The sequence below is a fragment of the Macrobrachium rosenbergii genome, chromosome 3, assembly GCF_040412425.1.
Source record: "Macrobrachium rosenbergii isolate ZJJX-2024 chromosome 3, ASM4041242v1, whole genome shotgun sequence".
NCBI lineage: Eukaryota > Metazoa > Arthropoda > Malacostraca > Decapoda > Palaemonidae > Macrobrachium > Macrobrachium rosenbergii.
In genome coordinates, this window is record NC_089743.1 from 765,574 (window position 1) to 784,990 (window position 19,417).

At 43.4% G+C, this 19,417-nt stretch overlaps 2 protein-coding genes across 14 annotated transcripts in view; one reads left to right on the top strand and one right to left on the bottom strand.

The window, feature by feature from the left end:
• Positions 1-5,305, bottom strand: part of eRF3 (eukaryotic translation release factor 3) — a 252,916-nt gene extending 247,611 nt beyond the window's left edge. Inside the window, exon 1 of the mRNA XM_067126266.1 lies at positions 4,607-5,305. Coding sequence (XP_066982367.1) covers positions 4,607-4,793 — 187 coding nt within the window. The 5' untranslated portion in view covers positions 4,794-5,305. The remainder of the gene's footprint in view (positions 1-4,606) is intronic.
• LOC136851844 (nitric oxide-associated protein 1) overlaps positions 5,283-19,417 on the top strand; it is a 447,511-nt gene continuing 433,376 nt past the window's right edge. For 5 of the 13 annotated variants that reach the window (XM_067126159.1, XM_067126231.1, XM_067126247.1 and 2 more), the window contains exon 1: positions 5,508-5,567. In XM_067126159.1, coding sequence (XP_066982260.1) covers positions 5,520-5,567 — 48 coding nt within the window. In that variant the 5' untranslated portion in view covers positions 5,508-5,519. Of the gene's footprint in view, positions 5,402-5,475; positions 5,735-19,417 lie in introns of those variants that run through there. The other 8 variants (XM_067126208.1, XM_067126223.1, XM_067126177.1 and 5 more) reach the window with 4 other exon arrangements.

The window sequence follows — 19,417 nt, forward strand, 5'->3', positions numbered from 1 at the left end:
GGGCAGACCACACTCGTCTGCTGTGAACAATTCCTAGTTTCCCGAACTCTAAACTCCTTTGAGGCCGAGGCCCCTCGAGAAGAAGGTTCAAAGGGGAATTCTGTGTCTGCTATCTTGCATGCTTGAACCCTAAAGTTCAAGACACAAGAATGAAGCCCGGCCGAGCAACCGAAGCAGCTGGCGGTGTCTCGGCACCCAGACACCAGGGCGTCCCAGCAACCAGACACCAGACACCTGGGTGTCCCGGCAACCAGACACCTGGGTGTCCCAGCAACCAGACACCTGGGTGTCTCGACACTGTCTCTCGTCAGGAGAGCGCTCGATTCATAGAATTTGAGCTACCGACGAGACTTCCAGAAATCGGGAGCAGCTGCTTTGTTTCCTAATAGATCAAAAGAGCCAAGCACAGAACCAGTCTTAGACGCAGACTTCCAAGACTGGCAACGAGGGTGTGGCCTCGAGAGGCCGCGCTCTCGTGGTCCCCGAAACGCAAGATCCCACTGGAGAATGCGAATCGGTTCCCGCCCGAGGGCAGGAGGAGCCAACGAGAGAAACTTGTCTCCCAGAAGAGAATGGGTTCCTTAGAAGTCCTGCAGGACTCCCAAAGGGAATCTCTTCCCTGCTTCTTCTGATGTTCGAACAGACAGGATTGAGACACCAGGCCGGGAACCCGACCGAGCACTGGCAAGCACTCGGGGAGTGCTTGCGGTGCTGGCAGGAAGAGGAGCCGAGACACCTGGGTGCCTCGGCCCTTTCTCTTGCACTGCTCCTGAACTGGGCCGAGGAAAATCTCTCCAGACCAGATCGGGATACTTGATATTCCATAGAATCTCGAGAACTCGGAGCGGCTAGCGAACGAGCGCCCGAAGCAGCCCCCAGTCTTAAGAGGCGGAACATCCAGGGCTGGGAATGGGATCGCAAACCGAGGTCTGCGTGCCCGCAGCTTCTAAAACAAAAAAACCCAGGGCTATGCAAATCGGTTTCTGAACCCGAAGGTCGGGAAGAGCCGAGAGACCCACTGCCTCCTCAGAAGGAGGTATTCCCTAGACGTCCAAGGGCATCAAGGGGAAGAAACAGCCTTCCTCTCCTTCGGCCGATGGAGGTCTGTCCGATTCTCGAGACCCCCTTGGACCTTGGGAGAGAAAGGGAAGACGCAGCACAAGACGAAATCGAAGATGAGATGAAAAAGACGGCGGCTACTTCCACAGGGCGACTTCCTTCACCTCCACTCTGACATCTTCTGCAGGATGGTGGACACGAAACATCGTAACCTCCAGGGCAGTCCAGCAGGAACTCAACGGATGTGGCCCAGGACACCACCACCAGCAGAAGCAGCAGGCATGATCAGGACAGTCGATGCAGGAGCTACAGCAGCGGTTTGGAAGGCAGGAGCTACTGCAACGGCCAGGAACATCACTTCAACAGGGCGACTTCTTTCATCTTCACGCCGACATCTTCTACTGGATGGCGGACATCGTAACCCCTTGGGCAGCTGGCAGGAACACAACGGAAGCGGTCCCGGGCACGACCGCCAGCAGAAGCGGCAGGCATGATCAGGACAGCCGATGCAGGAGCTATGGCAGAGGTTCGGAGGGCAGGAGCTATCACAATGGCCAGGAACGTCACTTCCACAAGGCAACTTCATTCCCCTTCACGCTGACATCATCTACAAGATGGCAGACATCGTAACCTCCAGGGCAGCTGGCAGGAACACAACAGAAGCAGTCCTGGGCACGACACTAAGAGAAATAGCAGGCACGATCAGGACACCCGTTAGCGGTTCGGAAGGCAGGAGCTACTGCAACGGACAGAAATGTCACATGAAAGTCACCAGCAGCGACAGGAACGATCAGGCCGGCTGTGGCAGGAGACCAGGAAGAGCAGCCCAGAGACTGTCGTCGAGTTGACAAGAGCATAACACAAGGTACAGCAATGACAGTGATCGATCCACATTGGTGGGAACAGAGTCAGAGCGATCCCGACGTGAAAATATGTCATCTAACCAGGTATTGTGGTCGATCCCAAAGCAACACTGAATGAATGTCGGGACTGCTTCATGCGAGATATCCTTTGATATATCCCGCCAACTACTGCTGTGTCTGCAATGCTCACTTTCAACCTGAAAGAAAAGCAAAGACGATTAGTAAAGGGAGACTCCTCTCACTACAAGGGGAACTGCCCTACACAGCGGGAGGTGGTACTCTACAAGGGGTCGCCCGATCGCTCCCTGCCCCTGGTCTTCGCCCAACGAGCAAGCGAAGAGGGCCAAGGAGAGAGATCTACTAAAGAGGAGAAGGAAGAACCTACAGGAAGAGAAAAAAGGATGGAGAGAAGGCCACGAAGGGTGCAGTGGAAGCGGAACTTATCGACGACACCCGCAACCTCCCACCCAGCCCCCAGTTCTCCAAGCACAGGCGGTGAGCAACACTCAGCATAAGTAGGAAGGAATTAGTGATGCCCCTTATACACGGAGGGCGGAAGCCCAAGAAGGGAACGAACTCTTACGTCCCAATCAATGTACGGGAGTGAAGATAATACGTCCCAAACTATACCTCCGAATGTACAGGGGTGCCTTCAATATTTACGTAAAGGGCTGCTGGAAGAGAAGCATTATCACTTGGTTACGCTTCTCCAATAACGCCCTTGGCCGTCAAACCCAAGACACAGCTTATGCAGGGTTATTACAAATCGTGGGTTTGTATTAATAAATATCAAACACACATATACATAAATAAAAATACAGAAAGATCCCACCGGGATAATAAGAGCTTAACGAGTCAGGCAAAGAGAACGAAAACACATCAGCAACGCATTACGGCCGAAACCAAACTGGAATGTTTACATCCGGGCAGGTGGGTATTCCCGCCTACCTGGCGATAGTTACCGCCTAACCACCTTGCTCAAGAGTTTAACAGCCGTTTCCAGCCTACGCCCGAAAGTAATTCCTAATGTAAAGGACTGACGGTTTGTACATCGTGTCGGAACAAACATTTCTATTGTAAACAGTTCACTAATGCGTTGCCCACTTTTGGATGTCTGTGGCAGCCAGATGTACAGTGGGGCTGGAAAATTGTTCCCGTAATAGTTTCGCTACTTTGATGGAGTAAAGTGCTGTAAACAAACATTCTCACATATTTTAGGTGGTATTATGAGTGCATAATTACAATCAAATAAGCACTGTGGAGCTTCAGCTGTGATGTGCCTAAGGATGAAAGCAGGGATTAAAGGTAAAAATGCATCTCAGTTCAACCACAGGACAGATGGGAATTCCCTGTCTCATATTTCCACTAGCAGAGACAACAAAATGTTTTTTTGTGCAGATTACAACTAAAGTCTTGAGCAATATCTACAAACATTACATATATATATATATATATATATATACACAATTAGTGTTCGGTGCACCGTTAAATGAGCGCTGGAAGGAAGTGTCCAATCGCAATTCATTTTGTCTTGGTATTTGGGAGGCCGCCACATTGGATTCAAAATCGCCTTCAACACTCACTTTACGAGACTTCACACGCTTATTTTAAATCAGTTCGTGTGGCAGTTTCCTATAGCTCATTTTGTTACTGAAGCTTCAATCTTTTTAAAGGTTCTCTAAAAGGTTTAATTTTTTTGCTATTTCTCCAGTTACACAAAGCGAAAAGTGAAAATTCTGCCACCCATGTGTCTCATGCCCATTGTTTTACCCTACACTTTCAAGATTCAAGTTAAGAAGCTGAAACTGAAGCAACACCATAATGAACAAATCATAAATTGATACCCTACTCATTCAACAGAGCTTCTTCTCAATCCTTTCTTTACATGGATTTATCACAATTGACACAAGAGCCTAAGACTCGAAGACTATTTGCCTTGCCTCATTATAGCGCCATATGCTCCCAATATATAACCCACAATAACCACATCTTGGCTCATTTCGTCCACACAGTTAAACTAACCTGTAGGCCATGCCTACGGACCCACAGTCATAATGTCACTTGTTCACCTATTCACTCCAAAATTATAAGACCAAACCATTGAGGAGAACGTCTGGGTAGACCTCGGACCTGAAGTTTCTGTACGGTATATAATATACTTTGGCTACATTCAAATCTATGACTACTATTGTGACTTCAAAACAAAAAAAAAAACACCCTAAGGAAGCATCAAAAGACATGTATGGCCAATTAACACCGATTACTTGTAAACACTTGCCTACAACTGACCAATGATCAGGCTTTGAAAACCGGACGCGAGGCACCAGGCTATCCTATCCTATCCTATGCCATGTGTTAACAGGTCAGGCTATCCACTCGTCAGGTGGCGAGACAAAATCTGATTTCCTACAGGACGACCATCTTCTAACAACAGTTCTTTGCAATGACTCCTTCATAAAGGAGGGGAATTTAGAGAGAAAAGACGGCGCATGCAGTTCTAGAGGAAAGCCATCTGTGAGGAGAGGAGAGGAGGAGAGGAGAGGAGAGGAAACCTCATCCCACATGGAAGGGCCATGCATGACCTACATCATCAGGCGCAAACTGCCATAGTATCAGTCGGCCGCGACTTCCTAATGAACACAACAATTCACCTTAACAATCTCGTTTGGGTCATTGAGGTATACCTGGCGCCGTTGGTCGACTTTGAGTAGGAGTTTCCACCATATAGCTGGGAACGAACACTGGCGCATTCACGTTGGGGATGAAGACCGGGGCGTTGACGTTGAGGGTCGTGAAGCCACTTGAAAGCGTTTCCGTCGGCTCATCGGCCGCCGTCTCCCACGAATCCGGTGCCACGTTATTCTCCGACATTATGACACCTTACAGAGCTCTAAGGGAGGGATACTTGCCACACTGTGTGACCCCAGAACATACAACGTGAGCCGGAAGTTGTGGCCGCTGAGAGCTGCCAATCCAGTATGGCGGATGACACAAACAAGCGAATTGCGGAATGCGACAATTAACAATATTTCAGACCCTCCACGAGACATTAATGACATTTAGTATCCTCTTAAATGGATCTTTTGTAATGTCTGAGTAAATATTCATTACCCTAAATAATAAATGAGGGGATAAGTTGCTTGAAGGAAATAGTTCTGATGTACGGCCATGGTTTCTTGAGGAACAGTTTTTCAAGACAAATGTGATGTATTCTACTGTAAGATGATATTCGCTATTCTGGGAGATAAGTTTTCAAACAATCTAGTGTGTTGTATTTTTTACTGAAGGTGTTCATTATTAACTGAAGTCAAAATCCCCAACTTCGGATTCAATATTTACTATGGACGAACAATGGTTTTTCTTGTTGGGAAAGGGAGATCTTACAGCTATACCGTAACCACTCAAACTGTGCTGTAAGAAAAATTATTTTCAGCGAAGATATTTACTTCCACTGAATCATATATCTTTATAATGTAAAAGTAAGTTCTGTAATGTAGAATTAACACGTCGATCTTGTTTAAAGCCCGATTTGTATGAAGACCGAAGTCGTTTGGACATCTCTTGTTAAGAATGGGAAACTGGTTGCATTGGTGCGGTATGATGTCGACAATCTTGATACGTCGAATATTCGAGTTGCTTGAAATTGTTAAGTTCGAAATAGATCGTTCTCATATACAGATAAACGCAAAGCATTGGTGGTGTAAGGTTTAAGTATTCGGGAGATGGTGCTGTCGATATCTTTCAACTTGTGCAATGCCACAAAACCAGTATCCTGTATGGTGCACCTAACAAGAATGGTTGCGTCTTGAATTGTAAGACCAAAGCTATTGTAACTGATAGTTCCTGAGTAGAAGTTATAAGCCAATACTTCACTTAGTAGTAGTGGTAGTAGTAGTAGTATGGCCGCAGTTCCTAATAAACATGTTTTTTTATTAGGTTACTCTAGGTTAATCATGGTTTTGCTGATGTTTCAGTTAATCACTTATGTTGTGCAACAATCGTGGTGCAAATTTTCAAAGGTTCCTGGGTATTGCTCACAAATATTACCTAGATTAATATGTCGATGATAATATTACTGCACAGAAGGTGCTGGGTGCCCCCATGAAGCCCTCCAAGGTAATGCTACAGAAGAGCTCTGACTGCATAGATGGAGATCACGTGTATTGGCAAACCTTTGGGTAAACGTCTAGGAGACGGCCGCACGAGTCTATCTTCTTTTAATGATTTTTGGGCTAAACAGTGAAGAAAATGGTGTTCATAATGCAGTACAGGTGATAAATTTAAGAAATTGTCAGAGATAATGAGAAATTCACCATACCCTAAGGGACACTTTTTAAACACGGCATCATGCGGAGCTTCCTCCGTGTCTAGGACCAAGGCCAACTATTTCTGGTTAACGTAAAACCATAAACAAAAACGGCAAATGTCTCATTATCTCAGTAGTATTCTCTGGTTGTCTCACATGTACGGCATTATATACACATTTCTATCTTGTTTAGCCAAAAACATTAATTGGTGTAGGGTATCGTCATGCAGCCTTCTTTACATTTACCAAACTTTTTTCCTACATAGCCCAAGTACAAACCTTTGTTCTTTACATAGCCTAGGATTTAGCTTGCCAGTGTGGGCTGGAACAGCTGTTGAACCGTCAGACAAGGTCGTTAACTACCAATGGGTACGGGGAAGCCCCGCCCATCTGTTGGACTGCACTCCACTTTGCTTCTGGCCCCCATCATATGAAGACCTCTTCTTTTCTTCTCTTCCCAACTGCCATTTTCTTTCTTTCCAGTTTTTTGGCTGAAAATATGGTAATTTGCAACTGTCTGGGAAGGACAGACTGTGCAGTCAATTCCTTTCCTCTCTTGAGATTGACCCACATGCCCTGTGTGTATCATGCCACAATCATGATTGTAACCAATTAAGCCCATACAATGAGTGTTGAGCCTGGTCTTCGGAACAGTGGGTGAAGTTTGCTAGGAAAAAGAGGCGTTAGAAGAAAGTTTCAGTGGTGTCATCGGAGTGCAATACTCTGCCAGTGACAACAAAGATTCTCTTTGGTACCTTCTTCCCCCAGCCAAACTTCCACTTGCTTTTACCACTTCTAAGGATGCGGTTTCTCCTCTGTCATCTCCTACTGCTTTGTCAGTATAGTCGCTGAAGGGATGGGGGTAAGAAAACCAGCTTGACTACTCTGCAGCCGTCTCCTTCGCTCGGAGGGGGAGTTGTCCTCAGAATGGTGCTCCTCCTCAGGGCGAAAGGGGATTGCCACTCCTAACCCCACTTTTGTTCCAGGTGTTGTGGAAAAAATTAAGTATATCTTAGTTTAACCAGACCACTGAGTTGATTAACAGCTCTCCTAGGGCTGGCCCGAAGGATTAGATTTATTTTTATGTGGCTAAGAACCAATTGGTTACCTAGCAGCGGGACCTACAGCTTATTGTGGAATCCGAACCACATTATAGCGAGAAATGAATTTCTGTCACCAGAAACAAATTCCTCTTGTTCTTCACTGGCCGGTCGGAGATTCGAACTCGCGACCAACAGAGTGGTAGCTGAGAACGGAACCCGCTCACCCAGTGAGGAACTAGGTGTTGTGGAGCCCCCCTAGGGAATTAGGCTATAGGCCTCTCGGGAGAGCTGAGTGTTTCTGGTGTGCTCTATGACTTCAAGGCTTGAGAACACCTTCCCGTAACAGCACCCACTGCAACCATGACGACTTCCATGGTTATGGTATCCACCGGCTCGAGGGCCATCACTGTGGCTCTAATAACACAACGCTTGCCTCTGGTAATGTGCTCTCAGGTGTTACCTTCAACTTCATCCTCACTTGTTGACATCCTCCTCCACACCCTGCTGTCAATGGCCAGCCTTGGCCATAAGAGGAGGAGTGGGAGTCTTCATCGTCGTCTTTGTCTTCATCTTCGTTGGGGTGCTGTCACCTCCTTCCCTTGTACTGTACTTCCTAAACTAACAAGCAGAGGAAGAAGAGGTTGCCTCACTTATCCACAAGAAGTCCCGTAGGGCTTCTAGCAGCCAGCCTTCTCCCACGGAGAAGGCTCCTAGGACTCTCGCTAGCGGTACTTCCAGTACTGCAGCTTCTGTTGCCAAGTGCATGGGGGGCAACCTCTGCCCGAGGTTCCCGAACCCCCCAGCACACCAGTACCTATCCTTGGAGCTCACCTTCCTGGGCCTGAAAGGGTCCCTGGTCTGTGGACCCAGGCCCGGCTGCCAGCACGGTCCAGGGGGAAAAAGTGAGTAGAGAGCAGGCAGGCGCTCTCTCACCCCCTTCCTCTTCTCCAAAGAGGGAAGTGCAAGGGTCCTGGAATGGTGATGCCAGTCTGGGCAAGACAAGAGGAGTTCCCTCATCCAGTCTTCGTCTCTTTTAAAGGCTTCGGATTTTAAGAAGATTACAGCACATCCCCAGGACAGGCCCCATTCACGTTCGTGTGATCGGGACTGCTCTCCCTGACCCATGCAGACATTGTCATCATGTGTTGACAACCTTCTTATTCTTTCAATCTCATTAGTCCCACTGTATAGCAGGCTCAGCCGCTCGAGTCAACTTTCTCCATGTGCTTCTATTCCTTGTATCATCTTCCCCCAGTCCCACCTCACCCATATCCCTCCTCACCACCTCCATCCATCTGATCCGCGGATGCTCCACACTCCTCCCCATCACTGGCATGTTCTTAACTTTCTTGGTTGGTTCCACCTCTCTTATTACATGGCCATAGTCTCACAGACAAGCTTTCGTAGCCTTCTCCTTTACATTACATATACAGTACCACACATTCTTCTTATATCTTTACTCTCCCTCTTTTCCAGTACAGTAGTGATATTCCAGTAATCCATCTCGCCATCCTCATCTCGGTTCTTTCCAACAGTTCCTCCTCTTAACTCTTAAGTGCCCAAGTTTTTGCCCCATATAATAGTACAGGCCTGATAACTGTTCTATAAATCTTTATTTGTTTCTACACTATACACAAATCATCGGTCCTTTATTTAGGAACTACTTGCAGTGGAGCTGGAAACGGCTGTTGAACTTTCAAACAAAGTGGTTAGGCAGTTGACTATCGTCCGTTAGGCTGGAGTCCCACCCACCCGGACGTAAGCATCCCAATTTGCTTTCGGCTGTCGTGCAGTGCAGACGTGTTCCTTCGCTCTCTGCCCTGACTTCTGTTGAGCTGTTTTTTCCTGGTGGGATCTTTCCTTCTTTCTTGTTTGTTTAAACATGTGTGTTTGTGGTGGTAAGAGATGCGGGAGCTTCTGCTCTTATGTTGATGTTGATCCACATGCCCTCTGTTCCTCATGCAGGGGGTTTGTGTGTTCTAGAGACTCTACTTGTACTGAGTGTTGTTCCTGGCCGCCAAGGCAATGTCTGAGGGTTACACGCCCCCGACTACGCCTTTGGTGGCTAACCCTTCCTCGTTTCTGTCTCCCAGCAAGGTTCCCCTTCTGACTGTCTCTCCTTCAGGAGCGAACTCTCCTTCGTCTTCCTTGCTCGCTTTGTCAAGTGTGGAATGACGGGGGAGCAGACAATCAGGATGACCTCTTGGCGCCTCTCCTCGTTCCAGGGGGGAAACGTTTTCCCTTGGAGCGAGAGAAGTCTCCCTCCACTAACCCGACTGTTCCTTCTTCCAGCTTGGTGTTTGAAAGCTCTCCATGGTCATCAGGTGAGTGATTTGCAGGCAGCCTGGCGTTCCCTTGGTCTCTCAGGCTCTCCATCCCTGCAGGGCCTCCTGTCCCACCTGGCAAACATCCCGGTGGTGACCCACTCTGCTGCTATTGCCACAACATCAACAGTGACCATGACAGTGTTCGCCAAGGTACTGGTTACCGTCTCCACCCACATCAGAGTGCAAGTGACTGCTGTCCCGGTGTCCCAGCATGTGGTGCCCCCACCTCCAGGCTTTGCTGTGGCTCTGCCATCCCAGGCCATACCATCAATGAGGGTGACCTCCGCTGTGCCCCATATGATGGATCCTGCTCCTGTGGTCTCTAACATCTGGGCTGCTGTTGCTGTTCTACGTGCCGTGGCTATCCCAACCGTTGCTGTCACCGCTCCTGTCACGGACATTCCTGCTGCCCAGGCCACTGCTGTTGCCCTGGCTGCCCAGGCTGCCCCTATGATGTCTCCTGCTCCCTCTTGGATGGGGGATTAGACTGCATCGTCATCTTTGTCTTCATCTTCGTCATCATCGTCTACTACCTCCTCCCTCTCATCTTCCAAGGTTCGTCAGCCAAGGAAGAAGAAGGCTGTGGGACTTCTAAGGGGCTGCCTCCCCCAACAAGGGAAGCAGCGGGATCTCCCGTTGGCTCTTCCCAGCCCTCGGGTCTGGGAACTGGATCACTCATATCACCAGGGTCGAGCGTTTCAGGAGCCACAGGTGTGCAGACCTTGGTTTGTCCTCCTGTTGCCAGTCCTAAGAAGTCCGCTTCGAAGGCAGGTGCTGTGTCGGGTGCTTGTTCACGAGTCACTCTGAGTACTCATGTCTCCAAGGAGACTTGAGTATCCTGAACTGGTGCCGGAGAGACCTTTCACTGTCCCGTTTCAGGCACAGGACGAGAGAAAGAGTTGAGACATGCAGGTGTCTCGTCTCTTCCTGCTGGCCCCCTCGATATGGGACCACCTTGACGTGGTGAGGGCTCTAGAACCCAAGGAATTTGTTCCTGGGTTTGAATCCATGAGTCCTATACATCATTATACATTTGTTTGGATTAATTTTTGTGGAATTTTCCACTTTTGCTAAAATTTGTAGGACCTGATAAATAGGAAAAGATATCATAGCTGGGATTGGGTTTATGTCCGAAGCTAAATAGTGGGAACTGTGGTAGGACCATCAACTGCCCGATAATGTTCAGACCTGAGAGTTATCAGATTTATTGCTCAAAGGCAGAACTATTCTTTAGGACTGGACCATGGATTCCAGCGGGGTCTGGTTCTAGGGATAGGACTCTCGACATTCTATCCAGTTTGTCCATAACATGATTACGGTGGGGATGATTGTATTCTTGTAATACTCCCAGTCCTAGCAAGTGGGTTTGGCTTACCACTTGGGCCACTCTAATCATGTTGTGCCATACCCTATGGGGTAGGGTAGGGAGCAGACATTTGGTAGCCGGTTCTCACTTGTGCCGTTGGTGGAAGAATAAAACTCCATGAAAAGCTGATGATATCTTTTTAAGGTTTTCAGGTTAATTTTTTTTCTACCTCAAATCTTTAAGCTAAGTGAAAATAAAGATTCGAGTACCCCTGGACCCTTTGATGGTAGTGACTTGGCATAGTTGACGACCGCTGGAACCTTCTCTAACAACCTTTCTTTAGAAAAAACAAAAAAGAATCCAAATGTAATCATACTGGGTCCTTATGCTCCAGTGCACAATAAATCCAAAAGAAGTAAATATTGCGTTGACCCAACCTTGACTCATTTCGACTCACTCTTTGGGAGTGAAAGTTGGTCAAGGTTCCTAACCATGGAAACAGAACAACAAATCTCAACCCTAAAGTTGGAAAACTTATTAAAAAGACACTCAGCGACAGAAATGTTGTTTAGACAAATAAAAATGAAGACGTGGCTCATAGAAGCCACAACAAAAAACCAGTGGGAAGACTGTCTGTTGATAAAAAGTATCGACAATGTGAATGTAAAAGTAAAGAAGCATGGCACTATGAACAGCATTCAGGGTACTATTGTACTTCCTGGAAATAATGACGAACCAGTTGATGAGAATATGCTGTTGGACTCTCTGAAAATGAGATATGCGAAAGTCCAAGATTGTGAGGTATATATAATATCAAGTAAACAGAATAATAAAGTATTAAGAATTGCAAAAATAAAATTTGAGGGTCAAGATCTACCTTAAAAAATAAAAATTTTGGGCCAAAATCGAGAGCTGAGACTTTATGTTCCAAAGCCACTACAATGTCAAAAGTGTAGTAAATATGGACACATGAAAAAAAGCTGTTGAAATAAACCTATTGTGGTTCTGACGAACATGCCACACAATGGAAATGCAGTGAGCCAAAATGTGTAAATTGTGGACAAGATCAGCATGCACGGTCCAAAGAACATATGTACTATATATACAATACAGAATTGAAAATGTTACAATAACGAACAGGGATGTCTATAAAAGAGGCTAAGTTGGAATTAAAAGTGAGAGGAATTCAAGATCCATCTGAGAAACATACATATTTTTCAATAACAGATAACAGGAACCAGTAATGAAACAAAAATACATAGAATTAGAAGTAACGAAGCACAGAAAAGTAAATCGCAAGAAGAAATGAATGCGCAATGGAAAAAAATTAAAATGGTAAAGAATAAAGAAATAGGTACAAATGATATGGATAACATTTTATCAAATTCATTTGAGATATTAATGCAAATAGGAACACAGGAGGATGCTACTATGGAAGTAACAGAGGAGGGACCAGGTAGGCTGGAAATTAAAGATAAAAAAAGTCCATTGGAAACAACACCACCCAAAACAAAGAAACCAACAATTGTTAGAGAAACATCGGTCAAATCAAAGACAAAAGATATGAAGAAAGAACAAAAACAAAAACAAGTTAAGAATATACCATTATCTCCTAAAATAATAGTAAATCCTGTGGATACAGATATCCAAAATACCGAAGAAGTGGAAGATGACCGTACCATAGACAACAATGAATATGTTAAAGGAGGGAGTATTGTAAGAGACCCATCCATCGCACTGATGGCGGTCTCTTTCAAGCACACGCATGTGTGCGTTTGTGCATCATATCTTCGAAGGGACCCAGGCAAAGACGGAACAAGAACACCCCATTTTCTCTCAAGGAACGCAACTTCTACCATACAATATTTCCATATGCTTCTCCCTAACCATTGTTGTCTTGATATATGTACAATCACCACTACTTGCATTGCCATGCAAGCATTCTAATCATGTACTCATAATATTCCACCATATCTTCTGTATCAAACTGTATGTATGTTTCCGTTTGTGAAGACGCCAAACGTCTATCCATTTCACATATATTATGCTACTGTATTGTATTCATTAATGTCTCGAATCTCACGCAATTGGCCATATGCAGAATTTCCTGGTCTTTCCATTGACATATGTTTTACCACTGTACGTTTATTATGTCTCGCAATCGCCATCTGTTTGTCTGCTGACAAACACAGATGTCCGAAACATTACCTCTGTTTTGCTCTGTCTGTGTGTAGATGCTACTTTGCGGCTTGCACAGGCCAATAACATCTACGAAGATTCTGTACATTCATTCAGTAAGGAACCACCAATAAACCAGTCAACACCCAGCCAGTATGTCACCCCGGGGTCACCACTGTAAGAGGTGCAAAAAAAGAGAGCAGTACATGTCCACCTGCTGTCTTTTTTGCACCTCTTACAAGATTACTCCATCACCAATAATTGGTACAACAAGAACAAATAAAGAAAGAAATATACAGGACAACACTTGTGGATGTAATAATTGTTTCATTGCATTGTGCAATAATAACAAAAACATAACAAAAGATGGTTTAACAAACATTATAAGAAATTTTATGAAATATAGAAAAAAGAAACCATAGATTTGAGTACCCATGAAAAAGGTTGCATGTGCATTGAGCACTTAGTATATTATAAAGAAAAGCAAATGAATATCGAGTAAATTATTAGAAAAAATGCAAGTTGTTAATACAAAAAAAAGAGAGTAAAACTCGACCGCTATAATAAAATATTTTCAGTAGCTATATTATTCAATGGAACGTAAATGGTCTTCAGACCAGATTACACCTAGGAGAAATACGACGATTACTAAAAGAATACGAACCAATGATATGTTTACAACATGTCAACAAAACAATACCAACAATAGGTAAATATACCTTAGCATCTTCATCTAGAGAGGAAGAAGGAAATTTAAGTACTGCTATATATGTACATAACAAAGTATGTTATGACAAAGTACCTGTAAACTTTACTGATCTGCAAACATCGAGTATTAGAATACAAATAAAAAAATGATAATTATGTAATTTATAATTTATACAACCAACCTAATAAAAATTATGACTTTGACAAACTTAAAGAATTACTTCATAATGCCAAGGAACCTACATTGATAGTAGGTGATTTTAATGCCCGCTACCCGATGTGGGACTGTAATTGTACAGACTCAGATAGAGCAGGAAGTAAAATAACTTTCATAGATTCACATAACGTGCTGTGTAAATGGTAATGAAATCACCACATATTTTCCTAAAACACATGGAACATTTTCCTCAATCAACTTAATTCTATGTACAACAAACATAGTTGACAGATTGGAGTACAGTTGATGACTTGCATACAAGTGAATGTTTCCCAATATTAATTTCATTATTACAAAATAATCCGACCAAGCATGTCCCACAATACAGTAAACCCCCCCGTATTCGCAGGGGATGCATACCCCCCCCGCGTGAATAGCTAAAATCCACGAATAAAAACACTTAGAACTGCCTATTTTGATAGTTTAAACAAAAGAAAACCCCTCTAAAAATGCTTATACCGGAGTATTTTAATAGTTTGCATTTAGTTATGAAAATGCAGTAATTAGTGAATATTTCTCAGTGAAAAATAATGCCAATGGGCGAATTTTCCACAAATAATGGGTAGATACGTTCCACAGAGAAATCCGCAAATACACGAGTCTGCAAATCGTGAGAACCCAAATACGGGGTGTTTAAGGATAACATTTACAAAGCAGATTGGGAGCAATATGAATTCCACACTAGGAATATCCCACCATTTGAATATTTAAAAGTCCATTATGAAACTAATAAATTTCTTGTTGATTTCAATAAAAATGCTGCTGATAAAGTAATACCAAAATCCAAATCTCATCCAACAAAACACAAAGTCCCATGGTGGTCTGAAAAACTAAAAGAATTAATAAAAATAAAACAAATTGGAAGACGAATAGGTAATTTGAATAGAAAGTTCAGTAAAATAAACAAAACATTATCGATATTAGAAGGAACTTTACAAAAAATTATTATACTGTATTGTTATTAGAAATTGATACATTAAAACCTCTGTATTACAAAATATCTGCAAAATTTAAAAGAGAAGTAATTCAAGGAAGAATCAGTTCATGGAGGAAATATGTATTAAATCTCTCGAATAATACTCCCATGCAAAAAATATGAGAAAATTTCAGGAAAATAAATGGTACCCATGTTAAACCACCTAGACATGCCATAATAAAAGATAAAAGATGGGAAAAGAATACTTGATCCTAAAGAAATAGGTAACGTAATAGGAGAAAACTTAGCAAAAGTAAGTAGTGACAAAAATTTGGATGAGCATTTCTGTACAAAGAAAAACAGTATAGAATTAACCCTCTAACGCCGAGCCTCTATTTACAAAAACGTCTCCCGTATGCCGGCAGCATTCGGGAGTTAAGCGCCATAAGTTTTGAAAAAAAGTTTTTTCAAAAAATCACAGCACGCTTAGTTTTTAAGATTAAGAGTTCATTTTTGTCTCCTTTTCTTTGTCATTGCCTGAAGTTTAGCATGCAACCATCAGAAATGAAAAAATATCATTATCATATATAAATATTGAAATATATGACAAAACAAAAAAAATTTTCATATATAATTTTATACAAATCGCGCTGTGAGCAAAACGAAGTTAAAGCTAACGGGTTATTTTTTTCTTTGTATTGTACACTAAATTGCGATGGTTTTGGTATATAACAAATTGTAAAACGATCAAAGCAACACAGAGAAAATATTATCACAAAATGATGCATGAATTTGTAACGGGCAGACGTAAAAAAATGTTTTTTTTTTAAATTCACCATAAATCGAAATATTGTGCTAGAGACTTCCCGTTTGTTGAAAAATGAAGCTAATTGATTGAATATTACTAGACTGTAAGTGTTTTAGCTTACAATTGCAGTTTTCAACCATTTCGGTCAAGTTAAAGTTGACCGAAGGTCGAATTTTCGTGATTTATATGAAAATATTTCAAAACTGATAAAAGCTACAACCGTGAGTTATTTTTTGTTGTATTCTACATGAAATTGCGCATATTTTCATATATAAAAGTTTATGTAACGACTAATATAAAACGGTGCAAACATTATGACAACGTGACGAAAGAATTTCCGAGATGTTCGGCCGAGTTACCGCGTAATGAAAATGTTTTTTTTAAAAATTCACCATAAATCAAAATATTGTGCTAGAGACTTCCAATTTATTGCAAAATTAAGGTAAATGATTGAATATTACTAGAATGTAAAAGTTTTAGCTTACAGTTGCGTTTTTCGACCATTTCGGTCGAGTTAAAGTTGACCGAAGGTTGAAATTTTGGCAGTTGTCGTGATTTATGTGAAAATATTTCAAAAGTGATAAAAGCTACAACCATGAGTTATTTTCTGTTGTATTCTACATGAAATTGTGCACATTTTCATATATAAATGTTTATGTAACGACTAATGTAAAACGATGCAAACATTACGACAACGTGACGAAAGAATTTCTGAGATGTTCGGCCGAGTTACAGTTAGCGCAGAGCGTAAGGAAAAAGTTTTTTTTTTCAGAAATTCACCATAAATTGCAATATTGTGCTAGAGACTTCCAGTTTGTTGAAAAATGAAGGTACATGATTGAATATTACTAGAATGTAAGAGTTTTAGCTTATTATTGCGTTTTTTTACTATTTCGGTCGAGTTAAAGTTGACCGAAGGTTGAAATTTTGGCAGTTATCGTGATTTATAAGAAAATATTTCCAAACTGATAAAAGCTACAACCATGAGTTATTTTCTGTTGTATTTACATGAAATTGCGCACATTTCCATATATAAAACTTTATGTAACGACTAATATAAACGGTGCAAACATTACGACAACGTGAGTTTTGAAAGAAATTTCTGGCGACTAAGGAAAAAAGTTTTTCAAAAAATTCGCCATAAATCAAAATATTGTGTTAGAGACTTCCAATTGGTTGCAAATGAAGGTAAATGATTGAATATTACTAGAATGTAAGATTTTTAGCTTACAATTGCGTATTTCGACAGTTTCGGTCGAGTCAAAGTTGACCGAAGGTTGAAATTTTGGCAGTTATCGAGATTTATATGAAAATATTTCCAAACTGATAAAAGCTACAACCATGGGTTGTATTTTGTTGTATTTTGCATGAAATTGTGCACATTTTCATATATAAAACTTTATGTAACGGCTAATATAAAACAGCGCAAAAACTACGACAAAATGACTGAAGAATTTCTGAAATTTTCGGCCGAGTTACTGCGCGGACATAAGGAAAAAGTTTTTTTCAAAAATTCACCATAAATCGAAATATTGTGCTAGAGACTTCCAGTTTGTTGCAAAATGAAGGTAAATGATTGAATATTACTAGAATGTAAGAGTTTTAGCTTACAATTGCGTTTGTTCATGTGACTTACCTGTCAGATATATATATAGCTGTATTCTCCGAAGTCTGACAGAATTCCAAAAACTCGCGGCACACGCAGTGGGCCCAGGTGGTTAGTACCCATTCCCGCCGCTGGGAGGCGGGTATCAGGAACCATTCCCATTTTCTATTCAGATTTTCTCTGTTGCCGGTACTGTCAACATCTGTTTTCAGTACCTCCGTCTTTGGATTTCGTAAACTCGTTATTTTCCACTTAAGTATTCTATTTGACTTTTGGTTTTTGTCTTTGGATTGTGGATTGGCATACGCTTTTGTGGAATTTGCTTTTGATTGCTCTTTGGATGATGTCTGGATCTAGTTATGCTAGCTTCAGAGTATGTTGTGTGAATGAGTTTAAGGTGAGGCTACCGAAAGCTTCGGTAGATCCTCACAATATATGCATGAGGTGTAGGGGCCAGGTTTGCTTGATAAATGATCGCTTACTTTGCCTCCCACCCTGCTAATTTATTAGTTCAGGATTTCATTCTCGCACTAATAGTGCTCCTTTTTGCATCTGGAAGATGGCTAACAAAATAATAACTATTGCGGAGGTGCATAGATTGAGCGAGTCAAGCGATAATAAAGAAGAAGCAATAGTAACGCCGGGTCAATCAAAGTGCACGTCGTGAAAACGGACTCGTAAGGCGGACGCTGAAGAGGATATGTCCAATAAAGTTATCGTAACTATGTTGTTACAACAAAATCAAACACTTATGGAGTTATTAAAGGAAATGTAAGGTTTGTTTTTGGAGATAGTCTATTTGAGAGCAGCGGAACTAGGGAGTGACGTCACGTAGGCAAATGGCTGCCTCCTAGTAAAAGTAAACAACGCCGCTTTGAGTTCAAAGTAGCACGGTAAACGTTAAAGATGCCATAATTTACTCAGGTCGGTATCAAACATTAGTTTTAGTCAGGGTGAGGAGATAACCTACCATAATTTTAGTTAAAACGACGAGAATAGGTTTTATCTCGCCGAGACTGATTTATATCTACCGCCTAAAGTAGGTGAGCCAAATTCGTATAACTAGTACTCGTAGGCAAAGCGGAGTTAAGACTTCCCAAGCAGGTAGCCTATTTCACAATATATTGACTGGGGGCCTTTCTGTCAAGCATGCTTCGTCTCCCAGTCATGCTCACCGCTCGCTGGATCGCCATCGTGACGCTCTGCTGCAGCGTGACGCTCCGCAAGCAGCTATCCTGGATGCTTCTGTAGCTGCTCGTCAGGAGGCTCCTCTCGCTGCCGTGCAGGACGCTCGGCTGGACCGCCATCGTGACGCTCCGCAAGCAGCTATCCTGGACGCTTTTGTAGCTGCTCGTCAGGACACTCCTCTCGCTGCCGTGCAGGACGCTCGGCTGGACCGCCATCGTGACGCTCCGCAGCAGCTATCCTGGGCGCTTCTGTAGCTGCTCGTCAGGGCGCTCCTCTCGCTGCCGTGCAGGGCGCCGGATGGACTCTCTCGGGAGAGGACGCCTCTTTGGTTGCTTTCGGCGTGACGCTTCAGAGCAATCAAAGACTGCGGGGAAGCGTAGATCCCATCTGCGTGTTGGACCGCAAGGCCTTCGTTCTCCCAAGGCCTTGGGAGACTCTCTGTTTCTCCCATTGAAGAGGGAGAAGTCTCTTGTGAGTCGGAGCCTGCTGTCCTTGAGCAGCCTCCCCCTTCCTCGTCTACGGACTACCAGGTGTTAGCCGGTTTTTCTTAAGGACTTGTTTGGCGACAAGTTCAAACCCTCGGCCCCTCTCTCTCCTCCTTCGCAGTTTGCTTCGTCCTAGACGAGGAGAGCACTGGGGTTTGTCAAGATGACTTCGTCTCTGGCGACGAAGAAGGCCTTCAAGAAGGTTAACACCTGGATGTAGGAAAGGAAGACCCAAGGCAAGACTTCTTTTGCCCTGCCTCCGTCCAAGCTGAGCGGCAAGGCAGGTATGTGGTACGAGACCGGAGAGGACGTCGGCTCAAGAGTTCCTTCGTCGTCCCAGGGAGACTTCGCTAGCTTGGTCGACGCGCCTAGAAGGTCCCTCCTGTCGGCTGCCAAAGTGTCCTGGA